The 20,535-nt window shown below is 38.3% G+C and overlaps 2 protein-coding genes across 2 annotated transcripts in view; both read left to right on the top strand.

Annotated features, from left to right (window-relative positions):
* The window catches only part of LOC129774854 (titin homolog), a 35,694-nt gene extending 31,656 nt beyond the window's left edge, over positions 1–4,038 (top strand). Inside the window, exons 5-8 of the mRNA XM_055778868.1 lie at positions 1,951–2,117; positions 2,190–2,335; positions 2,403–2,618; positions 2,687–4,038. Coding sequence (XP_055634843.1) covers positions 1,951–2,117; positions 2,190–2,335; positions 2,403–2,618; positions 2,687–3,148 — 991 coding nt within the window. The 3' untranslated portion in view covers positions 3,149–4,038. The remainder of the gene's footprint in view (positions 1–1,950; positions 2,118–2,189; positions 2,336–2,402; positions 2,619–2,686) is intronic.
* A 5,028-nt stretch (positions 4,039–9,066) lies between these two features.
* The window catches only part of LOC129777928 (probable basic-leucine zipper transcription factor J), a 46,431-nt gene continuing 34,962 nt past the window's right edge, over positions 9,067–20,535 (top strand). The window contains exon 1 of the mRNA XM_055784521.1: positions 9,067–9,619. Within this exon, the coding sequence (XP_055640496.1) occupies positions 9,590–9,619 (30 nt within the window). The 5' untranslated portion in view covers positions 9,067–9,589. The remainder of the gene's footprint in view (positions 9,620–20,535) is intronic.

The following is a 20,535-nucleotide window of genomic DNA, read 5'->3' as shown; positions in this document are numbered from 1 at the left end:
CATACTGGTCGGAATTATTTTTACTTGAAAGAGCAGTGAAGATTAATTTTTTTGAAGATTAATTTGTATGATAATGAAAGATAAACGAGATTTTTTCAATTCGTTGTGAACTTTAGATGATGTGTAATAATGTGTTTTGAAATGCTGTTTTTATAAAAAATATATTCTAAAACTCTCGTTCGTGTGCCATCTTTCGACACAGTCCCTCAAAATAAGGTCCTGGTTTTTGACTAGAATTCTGCACGGTAAAGAAGGTTTGGTGGCTGAGAACAGACATAGGAACGCAAAGATTTAATTTTTCACTTGCATTACTTTTTCAAAAAATGTAAACTTTCGCAAGGAATTGAAATTTGAGCAGTTTAAAAAAATTAATACACTACGTGTCATTTCTTTACAAAATCAACAACAAATTTCGCACGAATTATAACAAGCTTATCCAAGCTAATCCAAACAACGTATTAGGCCAAGTTACGGCATGTGGAAATTTGAATCTCACTCCACGCAGAGGTAGCTGCTCTTAAGCACAATGAAACTCGCATACTGTCTATTCTTTGGCAGTTCTATTCTTCGTGCGATCAATCAACATAAGTTATCGATTGGGATGAAAACTGGTAAAAAAGCAGGGTAGTCCAGAATCGAAGCCCCACTTTAATGAAATGATGCTTTATTCTGTTGTAGTAACACGGTGGTTTCGATGCAAAAAAAGGCAGCAAATGATTTACGAATACTTCCTTGAACCCCTATTGGCATTCTTTGTTTTAAAGAGGCTTTAAACTTTTCAGTTCATTCGCCTCTAAATCCTTGAACTCCTAATTTCTTATTCGCGTAAGTGAAAAAACGGTCCTTTCTGAGAAATAAAATCTAACATCAAATAAATATGAAATGGAATAGGGGTGCAATCGAGGTGTTTACTTTGTAATTTTTTATAAAAAAATTTTTCAGGAATGTCCACGTGGACAACAGGGGGAGGGAGTCTGGTCAATGACCACACTTGTCCACGGATGGGGAGGGGGGAGTCTAAAATATAGTGCTTTTTGTGTCCACGTGGTATGTGGACAGCCCCCTAGTATATGCAGTGACAGTGACAAATTGCAGCTCTGGTTCTAGCTAACTAAGTTTTCGAATCATTTTCTGCAGAGCACGCAGATGATAAACCACAGCACTAGTAGTAAATTTGATTACTATATGATCACAACACCTGGAATTTTTCTGAAAAATTACTGGAATATCAGGGATTTTTTTCGGTTTTTAAGGCGACACCCTGATTCAGAAAGTCGCCAAGGATTCATGAGTGCAATAGACATGTTGTTAGAATGCTGCATAGCAACCCTGCAAAGATGATGTTCGACTCGTATCCGGCAGGGACCCGGAGAAGAGTGGCCCAACGAGCGAGATTATTCAACCAGTTGGATATCATTTTCTTCACGAGAAGATTAGACAACCAAGGGGTAATAATGAGGAATTACTTTGAAAGAAATAATATAAATATTGGTAAAAACATATACTTTTTATGACCCGAATGGTATAGGGATCCTTTTCGATCAAAGAGGAATTCGTGTGTAGCAGCATACAGTAATAGTCCAAATTTGGTAGGTTCATACCTGGATCGCAAATACAGAATTTCGCTTAATGTGTCACCAAGAAATGCCAAAGGTGAGCGTGAGTTAAGGAGCGTAAACGAAATTTGCAAGCATTGGTCGGCGATAGATAGAGACTGATGACGCTAAAGTCGCAATAGAAAAAATCGATAAAATCAGGACAATGCGATGGCGGGTAGTCGCCCAGGATCTTTCACTTAGGACTCAACAGTCCTTTTGGACATGACTACAGAGTTTTTATTAAATTATCTATTTTTCCATTTTTCTCAATGATGAAAAATTTTAGTTACCCTTTTTCAACCCCACTTAATTAAGCTTGTACTTAATCGCATGATATTGGTCACCATTTCAGCAAAACCCAACCAGTACAGGCATCGGCGAACACCTCAGAATGCAGTGACATTTCGGACATCGTCGAGCAAAATGTACCCATTCCGAACAGTCCTGAATCTGGGATCGAATCTGTGGACGGAGTTCAACCGGAACTACAAAAAACTGAGAAAGAATCGGAAATAAAAAGTAAATACTTTTTTTTCCATTTTAAGTGAATGAATACCATTTTTTGAATATACAAATCTTCTATTTGTACAGAGATGTACCTAGTGGCGAAATACTTGGGCAACGAACACGAGCTGGATGATCTGCTGGGTCCACTACCGTGCTGTAAGACTCTATTCAAAAATAAGCATTTCATTTTAACGTGCACCATTCCCCCAAAGGGGATGACCGTAAGCGCTGTGAGTAGCACCTGTGCTCAAAATATATATTTATTTTTATGTTTCTCAACACCTGGAACTCTTTAAGGATATGGATAAAGGCGACATGAAGAACAGATATGTTCAGTTCAGCACTGTACCGTTTATTAAGGATCATCTTAGGAAACAAATTGAAGCCGGTGGTGGAAAAGTGTATCGACATTTTGAAGACATTCCAAAAAGCAAGTATAAGGCTTGTAAACTGATTGCACCACATCCTTGTGCCACTGCCAAATATGTACAGTGCCTGGCGGTAGATATACCGGTGAGTGCCATGAAAGGATCAACAAGTGTAAATTGTCATCAAAATGCTCTTCATTTGTCTTACCCCAGGCTGTATCCCACGAATGGATTATCGAATGCTGCAGAACGCTGACATCTCTCGACGTGAAACCATTTGCGTTACCTGCCGGCTGGTCTCTGATTGAGAATCGCTACATTCGTTGGAGCTGTGGCCGAGGAGTAGAGCAACGATCAACTAAAAATCCTTTCGTAGGTTATTGTGTGAACATTGCCAGCATGAATAAAGATTTCACCGATTTCTGGAGTAAAGTGTGCAAAATGGCCGGTGGAACAATTCGAATTATCAAATCAGAGCCGGATCTCACCCCGAATCTCAGCGGATACATGCTGACGGATCAGGAATTTCCCGAGGAAATAAAATCGAGAGGCTCCAGCTATGGACTGCGGATTGTTTCCACGGTGTGGGTTGTGCAGAGTCTAATCGTTGGTCGCGTCTGTCCGCCGGAGTGTCATGAAAAGTTAACACAAATTTACCAGGATGATGATTACTGAATCTATTCCTTATGCTGTTATTGGTGCTGATGCGATTTATCGCGTTTTAATGTGTGTGTACCGTTGTTAGTTCATATCAAATGATGTTATTAACTTTGATAAATAAATATTCAGAACATCATTAGCTGAATAGAATACACGATTCAACACACTTATAGGTTCTATCAAATTACTTTTGTTAGTCTGAATGCTTCAGGTGAGTAATTTTCTATTTGTTTCAGTTTAGTCATGTTCAAATTGTCTTGGATTATTAGGGATGCTCATACGTGCAATATTTTACACATTAAATGTAATCAAACAGCAAGAAACCCTCGAACTAACCGATGAACTGTTAAATTCAGTGATATATCTGAAGCCCACATTCAAAAGGCTGAATAAGAACGTACTAACAGAGAAAGCAAAAACTGGTTCAACCGCTTGAGTGCGGTAATAATTTTTATTGACCTTTTGCCCCTCCGGAAGCAAATCCGCTTGGACAACAAAAATCCACTACATATCAAAATTTGCCAAGCAAAAAATGTTAACTTGTCCTTAATGACGCTCTAAACAAACTAAATGACCGCGCCTAAAATTGGCATTAAAACCACTGACTGTAGTATCAACTTGAATAAATAAAAAAAAGTCAGCGGGAAGATTTAGAATTACATATTGACAGAATGGAGAGCGTGGAATGTCGTAGAACATATTGGGGGTACAAATTGAAAAAAAAATCTAGATTCTATTGCTTATTGCTCATCCATTTTTCAATGGTTTTTGCATTCATCTACCAATCCATCAAAATATGCCGGAACTCATCCGCCTTTTTTTGACATTTGCTCTCAAAATTTGCTTCGCACTCAAACGGTTAAGAAAAAGCTGAAATCTAATTTTATCCTGAGAAGAGTGAAAATACTGAATACTGTAAAATAAAGTGTAATAGTGCAATTGAAATTGTAATTGAAAGCGTTAGGTTCCAGGTTTCTTAAAGTTTTCGTTTCGTTTAATATCTCATCATTTTATAACACTATAAAAATAAAGTTATTAAATTTCATATGACATGTGATGTATGTTATTGGGAAGGATCTTCGGCCGTTGCATAAAATCGAATTCCCCGAATAACACTTTTGTGTTCGTTGTAGTAGATATTGCTATTTTATTAAGTATACACCTGAAACAATCGTCAATCGTTTGAAAGCATATCGAGTCAAAATTACCCAAACGGAACGCAATTTTGCATTCTTATATCCGTTCGACTTGAATCCAATCGAGTTGTGCAAATGTGACAACCTTGCCATGCATTTCGATATTGACGACATTCAGCGTCGTTTTTCATTTCTATGGAGCGAAACTTATGGGTTTCCGGGTGGAATAACGCTTTTAGAATAGAAATTATGAACGAAAATCATTTTTTTGTACTCTCTGTGATAGAGTAACACACTTTCTGCGAGTGTTAAAAACAAAAACTTAATGAAGTTGTGTTTGATCGTGATTTCATATACTAATTATAAAATTTAGCGGAAATACTAGGAAATTCAAGGAAAAATAGTTGGGTAAAGATCAGAACGACGTGTTGTGACTATTAAAATAACATCAAAAGAATTCATCCGTTTTATTACAATTTCCATTCAAATATAAACAATTACAAACTGCTTTATGGCCTGCTAATCTGGTGAAATAAATAGTTCCATGGAAACGGATGAATTCTTTTGACGTTAGTTTCGAGTCGGGGCAAAGTTGTCACATAGAGGCGAATGAACTTAAAAGTTTAAAGCCTCTTAAAAACAAAGAAGGAAGGAAGTTGTCACATTTGCATATGTCGATAGGATTTGTATCTCGAACGGATTGCAGATTGGTTTTGAAACTGCGCAATCCGTTCGAGGTCGACTTTTGCATTCTGCAATCCGAAATTGCACGGAAACACAGTAGATGGTCATCCGCAAATTTCCAAGGCAGGCAGCAGCCAACGGGAAATCGCAGAGTATATGGGACGATCCAATCCTTCGTGTTTAATGCCCTCTACGACCGCAAAAGATCCGAAACGGCTGAACGCCCAAGAAAAACGACCGCGAAGGATGACTCTGCCATAAAGCGAGGCTACAACAAAGATCTTTTCAAGGTCTCGAAAAAGATCCGGGACGATCTGAACTTGTCCGTCAGTTCCCGGACAGTTCAGCTGGTGGAGCAGGGGATAGGCGGTAAAAGAACCAGGAAGGTCCCGATGCTGACGCTAAAGCATCTGAAGGGGCGGCTGAAGTTCGCGAAAAACGCATTCGATTGAATTGGTCCGGAGAGGAAAAGCAGTGGCGAAATATCCTGTGATAGGATGAGACGAACCTCATCGACTCGGACGGAAAAAATGGCTCCATTGCCTAATAGGCTGCGCTTACCTGCCACATTTTAAAGCCGGTCTTATGTTTTGTCGCTTCATTTTAGTTGTTAAGTATGATTAAAACGCATTTTTTATGAATGAATATTGTTTTAACTACAGTGGTTATAAATTTTTCCGAACTATTTGCATTGTTATAAATGGATTGAAGTGTTTTGTCGCTGCCCTGCTATTTGTTTGACTGAACAATGGTACAGAATATATATACTCATTAACATTTTCAGCTGAAAAAGAGCCAAATTGTGAATTACACAATATCGTCTTTTCAGCGTAACAGTATATATCTTCTGTACCACTGTTCAGTTCAACAAATAGCAGAGCAGCGAAGACAGCTGATATGAGGCTGTGAATACGGTAATTGTCTCGGAAGAATACTCATCTTACATTTCACTAGAATCATTACCGGGTTTCAAAGGAAATAGGAAATATTGGGGTCTATTCTATAAGATGAGACGAACAATTCGTCTCGGCTCCGGTCACTATCGAGTAGTCTTTAGAGTGCAACGCGGTGTTGATGTGCAACAAGTTTTCTGCACTCAATTGAACTCTCACTCCTTGTATGGACATGTGCTCTGGCAAATGAACATGTACCGAAACATAGAAGAAAATTTTGTGTTGTCAACACCATTCACTTTAAGGCTAGGCGCAAATTGAGAAGCGTATAGCGCTCGTAAGCGAACGCGAGTCTACCAACACGACTCATACGTGCCACGAACGTAGCGTGGTGGAGCGCATATTGAGTCGCAGTTTGGACAATTACTGATTAACACAGAGTTGCGCGATATATTTATTTACTAACACAATCACCCGACCAGTACAGCCATACAGTGTCAAACCCACGGCGGCATATGATTGTTCACCAACACAACTACCACAACCGGCATGACCAGCACGAGAAACTGTGGTTCAGCCACAGCGTCGCGCGAGTCGTGTCTCACGAGCGCTCCACCATCTCGCGTCATCTGGCGAATTTGCGCCGTTCTATCTGTTTTCATTAGCCACAAAAACAGGTGCTATATCGCGCCAAGTTACTCGCGCTATATGCGTCTCAATTTGCGCCTTGCCTAAGGCTAGGCGCAAATTGAGAAACGTATAGCTCTCGTAAACGAACACGAGACTACCAACACAACTCATACGTGCCACAAACGTAGCGTGGTGGAGCGCATATTCAGTCGCGGTTTGGTGTAAATAACGTGCCACTCGCATACAATGTCTGATTCACACAGATTTGCACGATATATTTATTTACTAACACAATCACCCGACCGGTACGACCAGCACGAGAAACTGTGGCCTTAGGCCAGGCGCAAATTGAGACGTATAGCGTATAGCGCGAGTAACCTGCCGCGATATAGCGCCTGTTTTTGTGACTAATGAAAACAGATAGAACGGCGAAAATTGGCCAGATGACGCGAGAGTGTGGATTGCTCGTGGGACACGACTCGCGTGACGCTGTGGCTGAACCCCAGTTTCTCGTGCTGGTCGTACCGGTCGGGTGATTGTGTTAGTAAATAAATATATTGCGCAAATCTGTATGAATCAGATGTTGTATGCGAGTGGCACGTTATTTACACCAAACTGCGACTGAATATGCGCTCCACCACGCTACGTTTGTGGCACGTATGAGTCGTGTTGGTAGTCTCGTGTTCGTTCACGAGCGCTATACGCTTCTCAATTTGCGCCTTGCCTTAGGTCAGGCACAAATTAAGACGCGTATAGCGCGAGTAACTTGCCGCTATATAGCACCTGTTTTTGTGGCTAATGAAAACAAATAGAACGGCGCAAATTGGCCAGATGACGCGAGATTGTGGAGCGCTCGTGAGACACGACTCGCGTGACGCTGTGGTTGGACCACAGTTTTTCTTGCTTGTTGTGCCGGCTATGGTGGCGGATTGGTGAACAATCATATAGCGCTGTGAGTCTGGCTGTATGGTTGTGCCGGTCGGATGGCTGTATTAGTGAATAAATATATCGCGAAACTTTGTGTGAATCAGTAATTATATGCGAGTGGCACGGCATTTACATCAAACTCAATATGCGCACCGCCACGCTTCTTTTGTGGTACATATGAGTCGTGTTTGTCGTCTCGTGTTAGCTTACGAGCGCTATACGCTTCTCAATTTGCGCCTAGCCTAAGGGTCGAACATCGTTACTGCACCGTGTTCATACACCATGTTGACACAACTCGTTTCTAAAACGCGCTCGAATCTGGTTGTCTCCTTTGCTTTATTTGTTGATTTATTTTTCTTCTCCCAAGCGCATACGGTTGGTAGGGATGCAGCGCTGTTGTCTTTATGCTTTATTTAGACGACCGTAGACAAACGGGTGCTAGAATTTTATGTGGGTGTGTGTGTGTGTGTATAAAATGACGCGCGCATCACACAAGTGAAAAGCGATGTTTCGTGTCAGAATTCTGTGCCGTGTTACAAACCCGCTCTCATATTCAATGAGTTTGATACATTTCGTTCCAAGAGAGTACACGTGTTTATTATGGACGCACGCTTATGAAAATCAAACTCGAGGACAGCGCAGCGTATGTTTTATGAAGACTGCTGTCGAGTCGAGAAAAATATCCTGTTTCAGTACATGATGGACAGGTCATCATAGTCATAGTAACCCGATGAACGAACTTCGAGCTCGACCTGACAGTTCATCTGAGCACACAACACCGAAAGTGGGCCCATTTTCCGTATTAGCCGTAGCAGAGGTAAGAAGTATTTGGGAATCCTGAAGCTAAATGGCATACCCTACGGAGCTCAGTTATTCACATGTATTTTCCTTAACAGATATACAATAAAGTAAAATAGTTTTTTTCGCATTCATAGTAATAAACTTCGAAGCATCTAGGTACGATGATTGGAACGCATTATATAAAAATATACATTAGTACAAAAACAAAATATTCTTGATAACACTGCTCAAAAATTGGGTTATAAATTACTCTTTTTTGTAGAATATGAGACATTTCGTACCGTGATAATCACCTTTATTCCGGAACACGATCGGATTCGGAATTAGCACGATGTTGCATTCTGTAACCCGAACGAGATCGACTTGTAAAATCCATCCGAAATATAAACCCAATCGACATATGTAAAAGTGGCTCAATTGCGTTGAGGCGAAACAAAATTGTGTATGATAGTGATTTTATATTATTGATAAAGTTTTAGTGGAAATACTTGGAAAATCATAAAAAAATAGTTAAGTTTCGGTGAGAAATAGGTGGTCAAAGTATTTTAATAACACCAAGTAATGTGATAGAGAGTAAATAGTTTCACAAATACGGATGAATTATTTTGGCGTTTGTTTGAGTAAGGCAATGCTGCCACTTTTGCATATGTCGCATGGGTTTGAATCTCGGGATAATTTGAGAATGCAGAAGTCGATTTCTTTCGGGTTGCAGAATGAAAAGTCGATCTCGATCAGATTGCGAAATTTACAAGGTCCACATACAACAAAAGCTGTAACGCTTTTCGCTTGTGTAACGCTTAGGCAACAGCAACCCTATAGTGCACAGCCCTGTGAAAGTTACACGTTGGAAGAGGAAAAATCTTTACGCCAACTGTCAGTTCGTGATTTCGAAGGTTCTTTTCGTCGTTGTTTTTTCTGCGATTTGCAATTTTCAACATCAAAAACAAGGCAAATTCATTTCCATTTGCTGGGTGTGTCTTGGTAAATTATTTCTCCAAGCGGTTCGAATCGAATATGGTTACGGTTCCATCGGAATCCGGTCCTAATTTGCTCTGTAAAGTTGACTGAAGTGATATCACACAGTTCTAGGCTACGCCTTTTGCGTGTGAAAAGTGTATCGTGCTGTGCACTAACACAAGCGATAGCTTGCAATTTGTGAATCCAAAACTGAGTGTATAAACAAAGAGTGGGTGTGTGAATATCCGCCTGACGGCACTAGACGCTCAATTACTGTTGACAAATCCGAGCTAGTTGTGTTATATTCCTGCAATTGTAATCAAGTTTTTGTTTGAAAATAAAAGTGTTTAATTGTTTGAGCAACGATCGAGAAAAATTGCGGCATTCTGTGGAAAAATACTTGAACCAAATGATAAGTGAGCAGCATCATGGATATGGAAGAAGCTGTTAATTTTTTGGTAAGTTAAGCATATTGCAGCAATTGCTGTATCAATTTTCAAACATACATATGGTTTATTCCCATTATCCTAATCTTATAAGATTAAGTTGGATACTTCTATTTGATGATTCGTAAATCCTGCAATAGCGTGCTTACTCATCCAATAATTCCGCTTTTTTGGATGGTGTTGGACGTTACTGACGTGTCTATAGGTAGAGTGTTTACATTATATTTCATCATGCTAATCGTGCAGTATAAAAACCACTAGAGAAACATTTCATCATTTTGTTGATATAAACATGAATTTAGAATTATTTTTTCTAATTTTTGAAATTTGAACTATTTAACACCAACAACTGGTATCATTCGTTGTTTCCACAAATAAAATATGTTACAGACACTCAGAAGGGAACATAATGCCTAGCCAATGGAAAAATCCAATTATAAGCTTGTGGCGTGGAACTGAAGTTAATAAAATGAGTTGTTTTACGGTGGCTTTAAACTATTCATGTGAAGAAATATGATGAGATTTATAGAAATCGCATCAAGCGTTTACACTAGCGCGAATTTATATAATGAATATATTCATATTTTTGGTGAATTTATTCACCTGAAGTAGAACTGCCTCCAACTTTAGTGATATCTCACCAGTGAGAAATTCACCAGCGTTTACATACGCTTGAACTTATTCTATTCCTATTCTCACCCGTTTACATCTATTTTCGCGTGAATAAATTCATCTATAGCTATAGATATCCCTATTGTAAACGTGCTATAGTAGACGAAATTTTGCATTTTCAAAATACTGCAGTGCTGTTTCTTTTTTAATTCTTTGTTTTTAATAGATTCGAACTATTCCAGGTCATTCGTTTCTACTGCAGTGTTATGCAGAATCTTTGCAATCATAGAAGAACTCTTGGACAGAAAAAATATCTAACATACAATAATTTCAGAGAGAAATGCTAGATGCAATGATATCTTGACAATTCTTCCGTTCACATATTTTAGATTTTTCTACGATAAATGAAAAAAATAACCAATGCATCATGCCATACGTAAAAGGATTAAGGACGATCAAACTTATTCATTAAATCTACCTGTAACGAAGAACATAATCTATCACGATACATTAATTGATCTAACATGGGATTTTCAACTCAAAGTCTTTACGTACAATGTAAATATGTTGAATTCAATTGAATTCGGAATTTTTTTATTCAATCAATAATTTTATCAATATGAACAAATGATTATTGAGCTAACGGTAGTCCTACGCCAATCATGCCGTTATGTCATAGATATTACCCACCCATTTTTTCAGTTTTCTCCAAGCGTTCTGGTTGCAGTCATCCGTTCCCTCCAGCGTAATATGCTTCCCACATGTATTCAGTTCAGCTGCACTTCGTTCGTTCCCAAACAGTTCACTCGCAATCAGTCCGTTCGTTCACTCTTTTTGGCGAACTAGTTCTTTCGTACCGTTCGCAAACAATTTGCCCATCTCTGCTATGGAGATTAACGCCTGAATTGTATGCAAACATGTTAGTTGCTCTTTCTCTACAGCACAAGCAACGAGTAAAATTTAGAAAACATACCATAAATTGTTTACTTGTTTTACTATGTTCACTGTTTGTGATTTAAACAACAAAATTGTTGAATAAATTTCCCATCTAGTATAATCAGTGTTTGCATATCTATCAATATCGAATAAAACACAATGTGTCATGCAAGTAACCTTTCATGTATATATAATCTAACATGAGTGGATTTTTCAAATACTTGACTGAATGACAGTACTTACTTTTGTTGCACCAAATAATTATGAGAAGCGAGAAACAAAGCCTGTTGATTGTTGTAAGGGAAAAGGGGGGAATTGGGACCACCTAAGCAAATCGCCTAATATTTGCAAACCAATACGGTCTAAATCAAAGATGTCACATTGTATACTGAACTACATTTGTTTTCTCTCAATCAATAATGTTTCATCATTATATCAAGCTTCAAACTACCAAATATATAATAAAATAAAAGCGATGATTTTTGGACATTAAAATTTGATGCGAGGTGATTTGGTCCAGTGTGTGTTTCACCGAAAAAAAAACAGGAAGTGGGTTATATCTATGGTATAACCGCAAGGGTGACGTAGGACTATCGTTGATTTAGAGATCATTTGTTTGAAGTTGAATCTGAATTCATTCTGAATGAATGAATATTTGGGGGACTTCGAAAACGAGAGTGTTACGTTGGATGCACAAGGTTTTATGCATCCAATATTGGATACGGAAATATTCTACTGATGGGGAAGAATAATCTTCAGAAGCTATTCTGTTAATTGCGATTGATCGAAAAATCACAAAGCCAAATGTATTTGGTCACAGTGTTACATGGATAGAAAACATTGAAATAAACTCTTTCACATGAATGTAATTTTAAATTCCCAGAGGAACTGGCAGATTATTTTCAGTAACGATTAGATATTTCCACATTTTCCTCGATACTGGAAGCCCACCAGTGGTTAATGCTAACTCGATAGCCATCTGTTAATAGCACTTGATTGAAACATATTTGGTCACAGTGTTACATGGATAGAAAACATTCAAATAAACTCTTTCACATGAATGTATTTTTAAATTCCCAGAGGAACTGGCAGATTATTTTCCGGATCTTTCTCGATGCTGAATGGCATCCAAACGGAAAGAATTCCGTGCGTGTATGTGTGTGTATAGCGGCTGCTTCGATGGTCACCTTCTCTTCTCCTGAAGAATAGGCTTCTCTGTGCTCCCTCACAGTTTCAAACAAACTGCTTGCGTTTCAGGGCAGATCTCGATCCTTCGCCGACCAGCACCCTCAGAAACGATGTTGTCTTGTCGATGTCCTCACGAAAAATGAATGCGTCTCACCACCAGAATATCGCTTAAGTATGTTTTTTGTGCGTGATTGAATCGAGAGAAGGCGTGGTTTACGATGGCAATTTGGAAGGCAAACTAGTGGGGAATGAACTCTCTGAGCTCGGAACTTTCGGCGACTGAGCAATAATCGATTGCGGGCGCATACAATATTGGATACGGAAATATCCTACTGATGGGGAAGAATAATCTTCAGAAGCTATTCTGTTAATTGCGATTGATTGAAAAATCACAAAACCAAATGTATTTGGTCACAGTGTTACATGGATAGAAATCATTAAAATAAACTCTTTCACATGAATGTAATTTTAAATTCCCAGAGGAACTAGCAGATTATTTTCAGTAACGATTAGATATTACCACATTTTCCTCGATACTGGAAGCCCACCAGTGGTTAATGCTAACTCGATAACCATCTGTTAATAGCACTTGATTGAAACATATTTGGTCACAGTGTTACATGGATAGAAAACATTCAAATAAACTCTTTCACATGAATGTATTTTTAAATTCCCAGAGGAACTGGCAGATTATTTTCCGGATCTTTCTCGATGCTGAATGGCATCCAAACGGAAAGAATTCCGCGCGTGTATGTGTGTGTGTGTTCCCGGGGAACAGTTTGTGGCATCACTCTCCTCCTGATGGATTCCCTTCTGGCCTAAGGTGCACAAACAGGCTCTTGGTGACACCGTTCATTCGCGCTTTCATGATAAACGAAGAGCTTCACCACAACAGCGACAACATGCTCCAATCGCTGTTCAATTAGAACTGAGTGGATTTCCGAGCGGCGCTCGCTTATATACCGATTGGTGATTTCAATAGTCTGTTTTGAAAGCAATTTTAAGACTATTGAAACAAGTTTTTGGATCAAAAAGTAACAAGTATAGAACGCGTAGACATTTTATCTTTCGAATGAAGTGTTTATCATACCATTTCGTTCCGGCGTAACGCTTTCGTTTTCGAAACTTTGATTTTACACCCCGGTATAGAAATGAAAGACGTAGTCCTACGTCAAAATGCTTATGTTTATGTAAAGTATTTTGGGATAATGTTACAATCAGTAACAGTGTTTTGGGATCGATACCAGATGTCTTGGCCAAATTCCAGACCAGAAAAATTAGATTGACACCATCTCGAATTCTGCATGAATTTTTTCACTGTTATTCGAGCATTTTCAAACACTTTCGTTGTTGGTCAAAGAAAATCCGTTCTTGATGGCCTGAGTTACTCTTTCAAGCTCCTCCTTCTTCCAACGTTGTTTGCCCATTCTCTTTTTGTAATTCCGTGACATCTGGAATCAGTTAGATCAAAGAAAAGCCTCGAACTTGTAGGACCAATTCACCCCACAGAAACGTGTCCATGTCACCCCACACAACATGCAAAAATTAAAATTAATTTTCATCACTTACAGTTTCGCTGCATCAAATTGTTCCTCTTCTGTAGGCGAACAGAACTTTACGGCAAAATACAGGAAAGGTTTGTTTAATCATCGGGAAAAACCTTAAAACCACGATCGGAAAACTCACATTTTTTGACAATTAAAGTGCTTGTTGTGTTTATGCTACCGTTTCCTTCCACCTGTCGAATTTTACCAAAGTTTTTTTTACGTTAGTTACATCCGGTTCAATAAAAAAGAAAATGAGATTTTAAAAAATCCAAGTTGAGCCGCACTTTTTGAGATCAAGGGGTGATCTAAATCACCCCGTACTATTTTCGAAGCCTGCATACGTGTTTGAACCGCAGATATCGCCCCGTTCTACTATAGCGGAAGCCGCTACACAGACAAGTGCAGAGCGATAAATGATACAAGAAAAATTACGTCATCATTCTGTCACCATTTGCAGAGAGCAGCGAATGGGAAAAGAGCTAACATTGCTAAATTTGTTTCTTACTGGAGTGGTGTTGCTAGTAAAGCTTTGCGTTCTATTTGAATATATTAATTTTAACGGATAGCAGCCTTAAAAATGAAAAATATAATCTGACTACCCTTCCCTGAGCATCTGAAAAGTCAAACTCCCCAGTATCCGGCCTATCCAGCCAATATTTGTTAGATTAGAAGAAAAAGATATTAGAAAAACATCAATAATTTCTCATTAACACAAGATAAATCTTTTTTTTTTTAATTAATTTAATATTAACTCGTAACATTAATTCATTAACATTATTATTGTTATTATCAATTTTTTAACCGACCAATTACGCTTTGCTTCGTACACCAGGCCAGCTTCAGAGAACAGTCTTCCTTTGTAAACACTACTGTAGGGAGTTGAAAGATAAACTCTAGCAAACCTTGCTAATTGGGGTACTGCTTAGAGTTTAATGACTATCTAACATAAGGAATCTGATTGCGATCCATTCGAAATGTTTTCGCACAACAGTCGAAATTTTCCACTTCGTTGAAACTGCCCCAAAAGATGTCGTGAGATTCGCGTATCAGGTTTAAAATTATTTCAATATATCCACGAAAATTTCATCATAGAAAATCCTTGACAGAAAAAAAAAGTGTTCAATATTCCTTGCCGAAAACTTGATATTCTATCAAGGGATGTTCATTCTATACGGAAAATTTAATCATAGCTCATTATTTTTATGTAAAGATATGTTAATTACTGCCTAAAATGTTCTCCCAGTTTCATATTCGCAAATAAAGAGCCGAATATCCGGCCTCGAAGCTTGTCGGATATCCGGTATCCGACCAAACTACTATCCGTTTCATCACTAATATAAACATTCTGCACCGACAACTTTCATGACGGTTTTGCTTGCTGGTGTATCATGAAGTGCGAGCCGAAGCAGAGTTGTCTCGTTCTCTTTTGTGTCGTGATTTGTAGCACGTAAAAGCAAAAGAATGCCACCGGGGGAAATGATTTCTGTAAGATCATATTTGAACGAACGAAAGCGAATAATTCAGTGAAAGGATAAATCGGCAAAACACTGAGTATCACATAAATCGCAATATCGATTTTGCGTAATTTTGGAATCCCTTCATCTTTAGTTAGTGTTTTTCTAGGGTGACCCCGGGCCGATTGCCCGCGCCGTTCAATGAAAGCATTCTGAGCGATGAAATATACGTTTGTGGAATAGAACAAGGAACTTTCCTCTAGTTTGAGAGTAGATTCCACACATGTCACGTTGTATCGAGCGAAAGGTATAAATTATTTCGCTCTGTGGTTTCAATTTTATGTCAAATTGGCCTTTTTCAAGACTAGAGACAAATGAACTGCGAAAATTTCGAGTCGTTTCCGTGAGAGGTATAAATAGCTCTGTAGTTTCAATTTTTTGTTTCACTATAGCGTTCAGCCTTAGACGAGAGTTGATTCGGAATTTATAATTTTTTTTAAAATTTAAGCTTATATGAACTTCCCGGCTCAAAATGGCGTCAAAGTGCAGCCGTGCAAGCCGAATGTGAAGAAGGTATTGTCCAACGGTGTATTCTTCGGTGGAAAACTGAAGGTGAAAATCTGCAAGAATTTCCTTCCGCCGCTACCACACAACGGATTCGGCTCGGATTTTTATGTCGCCGTTCTGCGAAAGATGCTGCATATCATAATTTTTGCAAAACGGTGTTTTGGGAACGTTGTAGATGTAATTTTGCTCAGATATACTGAAAACCTATTTGAGTATTCAATAAGCTCAACGTTTCAGTGTCGCTCTAGACAACGAGCAATCGACAGTACATAATAATAACGAGAGTTGATTCGACAATCTTCTCAAATCGGGTTTTCATTACTTTACGAATCACTCGCGCACCTCAGTGCAAGTACAAGAGTTCATTCTTAAATTGCTATAATGTTTGATCTTTCCGACAGTTATTTCGTAGCCCTACGTTAACGATGCGGTCGTGTCGTGTTGTCTTCTAGTCGAATAAGTAGTAATTCGAAGACGCTATGTTTGGTGACTGCGCTGGGGTTTTCGATGGTTTTTCCAGCATGTGGTCGAGCGTTAGTGTGAGAGAGAATGTTTTGTTGGATGTTCTGTTTTGGCTGCGACGTTGATGGTTGTATCGGATCTACTTATGATTACTTGCGTTTAATAGATTCCGTTTTCATCGCTAGTCTCAATACGCCACATACACTTTTTGTTTGTTTGGCAAGCGGTGGTTGTGGATGGCTCAATCAGACATCTAATGTGCTACCCATGCTGCCTCCTTTGGGTTCAATCCATAAACGTTTGGAATTAGCTTCTTCAGTAACTGCAAACTTGTTTCCAAGTTTGTTTAGTTTAGGCGTTTTCAAGTTTACTTTCGAGCTGAGTTTTCATGCAAAAATGTTATTTCCCAGACATTGCTTCCTCAAATTAATATCAGTTCATGACATCGGCCCTTGCTGGAGAAGAGTTCTGATATTGTGTAGAAATTGAAAATTGGTTTGATAATTGGATCGCTACCAGCGTGGAACCCGTTTAACGCCTGAAAGATGGTCAAAGGTTGTGGCTCCCGATTAAGCATACTTTGAATAAAGTAGCAGTAGTTTTTTAATTTCAAACGAATGTCTTTTCATAAAAAAAATCCTCAAAAATCCTTGTACACAAAGTAATATAATTAGTGTGACACCTTAAGGAAGCCGAAATTATTACAACTAGCTTGGCACTTCATTAGTTTCAGAAAAAAGGGTTGGCTAACAGACGATCAACTTGTAACACTATATTTCTATGGAACTAAAAGAATTAGAAATCATCGTTTATGCGGATTTCATTTTATTCTAAAATTCACAGGGAATGGTATATATCAGGGGTGGCCATTTGGCCATTTTGGGCATTACGGGCGACTGATTGTTCAAATGTATTCTGCGGTCTACCAACGTTGACTGTATCAAAAAGTCATTATGAATGTAGTACTAGACGATAAAATACAGATTTAACCATGCTGTATTCGCGCATAATATCATAACTCGTATACTCGCGCGGTGTCATTAAATCAGGCCTTGACTTTCCGAATTTTGTGAATTGATGCCAATTACTCAATAATCATATTGTTTTGGATGCAAAAACAGCAGTAAATGATTCTGAAGTACTTCGTTGCACTTATGACTGTTCATTCGTGTTGACGGTAAGCTATCTAAACCAGGCCTTTTTGAGAAAATTCTTTTCAAGCCATAAAAATCCTATCTCCAAAGCTGCGGTCCAAAAACTAATGTGTAAGCTAATCCCATGGGTTTCACTATTTCAGGAGAACTTTTTTTTCAATTCATTTATTTGTAAGGCTCAATCGCATAAGCTTTGCGGAGCCGCTAATTCAAGGTTTGTTTATACAAAGTTTCAACTAATTGCTATGTTTAGTAGGATTCAACCGAATACTCGCGGATTACTCGAAGTTAAAAGGGCAACAATTTTTGTGGGACGGGTCAGGTTAGGGATATGGATATGAGGTATCGTTGTCTCAACCGAGGCTTCAGGAGAACTTCTTCAAATTTCTCCAAGAATTCAGGAACTTCAGGAATTTCAAAAAGAATTTCAATAGAATTTCTTCATACCGGAAGGGCTTTTGGAATGTGTCATGTAATTTTTCAACTTGTAACTTTGCAGGCGGCAGTTTGATGGTTTGAGGAAAATATTTTCAAAAAGGCCTGATTGAGATAGCTTGCCGTCAACACGAATAAACAGTCAAAAGTGCAACGAAGTACTTCAGGATCATTCACTGCTGTTTTTGCATCATAATTCATACTTTTTTTTTGCTGCACTAGAGATATTATTTTAATTTTTATATAACCAAAGGCACAATAAAATGAGCTTACAAGGCAGCGGCAGCTGTTTCAATAGTTTATTTTTTATTGAAGATAACGTGTTCTTCCTCATGTAAGAATTATGTTCTCTTAAGTTTAAGTCGATTCCTTGCCTAGTTTCCACGACCTTATAAAGGACTAAGCCAGAATTACCAGGTGTATTGAACAGTAAAACTGGATATTGGAAAATCAAAAATCTTTTGTCGACATTTTTTATGTTTAATTGTGAATTTTATTGAACATTTTCGCGAGAACGTGGTTTGATGTTTGTGGAAGCGGATACGGTTTGCTGACAAGCAATGATAATGAAGTGTTTTTCTCAAGGCAGACGAAGAAGGAGTTTGTCCACAAGGGCCCACTTCAGGACTAGCACTGCAAAAGTTTAAAGTCTCTATAATTCAACACAATCAATCAGTCAACATTTTTACGTCTGATGTATAAAACATGAGTTAACAGTTATTTCTTTTTAGCATATGTCGGTGCATTACACAACTTCATTATTGCAGACATGTGACACAAACCACTTTTTTCGGTGTTCATTAAATTTTTGGGATAAATTTTATTAATTGCGGGAATTCCATTTCACCTCCAAGGGTAGTTATGGCTAGAACTTAACCCCAAAACATTACTACATTGGTTCGTTCATCCGGAGAATAGTCTGAAAAATCAACATTGCGAAACTCTCTGGATTTCCCATCAATTGGCTGAATTATTTCTCTGGGAACCAGATTAGGAAAATTTCAGTAAGCGGTAGAATGGTTTGATGTTTTCTTCTGATGGCATTGGACGGGTCCAGCATGGTCAGATTTATCATAACCGAGTCGTTGATGTTTGAGTTGATACATTACATTAGCCTTAGATTCGTTGAGCCCATCAACAGATATTTTTCCATTCCGTTTACGTACTCCCTAATGAGTAGTTAAGCCGTTATCCCAACCTACACATTTTCCATAATTTTGTTGTAATTTTGTTGATCAAATATTTGACTCTTTTTGACAGATTAAATTTGATCAACGACAAATAGATTCGACACAAAACACTACAAGCAAATATCTTTCAATCCTTTAGGACACTTTATGTACTTTACTACATATATTGTAGAAACCAGCATGCTTATCGATGCTCTTAGAAAGCTAGCTCAGTCTGGCCACCCAATCCCTACGGTGAAATCAATTATGCCATTTTGAATAACTGTTTCAATAAAGCTAGCACAAACTAGCTTTCCAAATCAACTCGATGGTGTCAAATGTCATTGCAGAATTTTCTTTTAAATTTGGAAAAATCTGGCCAAAGTGCGGAAGGTCTGGACAAGACAAAGGACAATCGTGATATCTGGATGCTTTACCAAAGTCTGGAAGATTCCAGACAAATCTGGACGTCTGGCTACCGTGGGTTGAGCGGGTAAACTTGACATGATTTTCTTATCAAAATTCAACAAAATAAATAGATGTAAAATTATATAAATATTAATTTAATTGTAAATATATTTATACAAATTACTGTAGTAGGCAATTTTTTTTAAATATAAAAATCGCACGTTAATGATAATTTTCAGTTCTTAATCAGTGTTGAGATGAACTGATGATCTTTCTGTTTCTACTAATGTAATCTTTTGAATAAAATTAGTAAATGAGTGTGTTCAAGTTCCAACAAATTTCAGTACGCAAACGCCGAATGCACTTGCCAAATTTGTCATCTTATACGATCTTATCATCTATTTGTTGAATTTTTGAAAAGTACAACAATAATACATTCTACTAGAAATCAAGTTAGATCACGTAACACAACTTATACTGTATCTTAGAAGTTTCCAACAAGTACATGTGTTAACCCTTCACGTACAACATCGAGTCTCACTCGATGTGAAATGATTGTGCCAAAACGTACAACATAGAGTCTCTATCATGGTGCACTTGCTTATAACAAGGCGCTAAGACGCGCAGCAGAATAGTGAAATTACTCGATGCGTGACATATCGAAGATATTGCATTTGGTTCGATCTATTGAAAATTCAATCGTACCCCTTTGCGTTAATTAATGGGGGTCGATTTGTAGACCTTGTCGACCCCACAAATAAATTTTCGTTCATGTCGACCCCTGAGAAACCAATATCGACCCCAAGGGGTCCGCTTTGGGAACCCCTGGTCTAGTCAATAGTGCCAGAGAAAATAGGTGTCGTAAAATATCTGACACACATTTCTATGAATTTCCGTCAAGATTTGGAATGATTCAGCCAACCCACACAGTGGAGTGTGTGTTTGTTTACCTGTTTGTTAACATAAAAACCGCAAATTTTACTGCGCATTTCGGGT

The sequence above is a fragment of the Toxorhynchites rutilus genome, chromosome 3 (assembly GCF_029784135.1).
Source record: "Toxorhynchites rutilus septentrionalis strain SRP chromosome 3, ASM2978413v1, whole genome shotgun sequence".
Classification (NCBI taxonomy): Eukaryota; Metazoa; Arthropoda; class Insecta; order Diptera; family Culicidae; genus Toxorhynchites; species Toxorhynchites rutilus.
The sequence above is the reverse complement of the archived record's forward strand: the minus strand, read 5'-3'. Positions and strand labels throughout refer to the sequence as shown.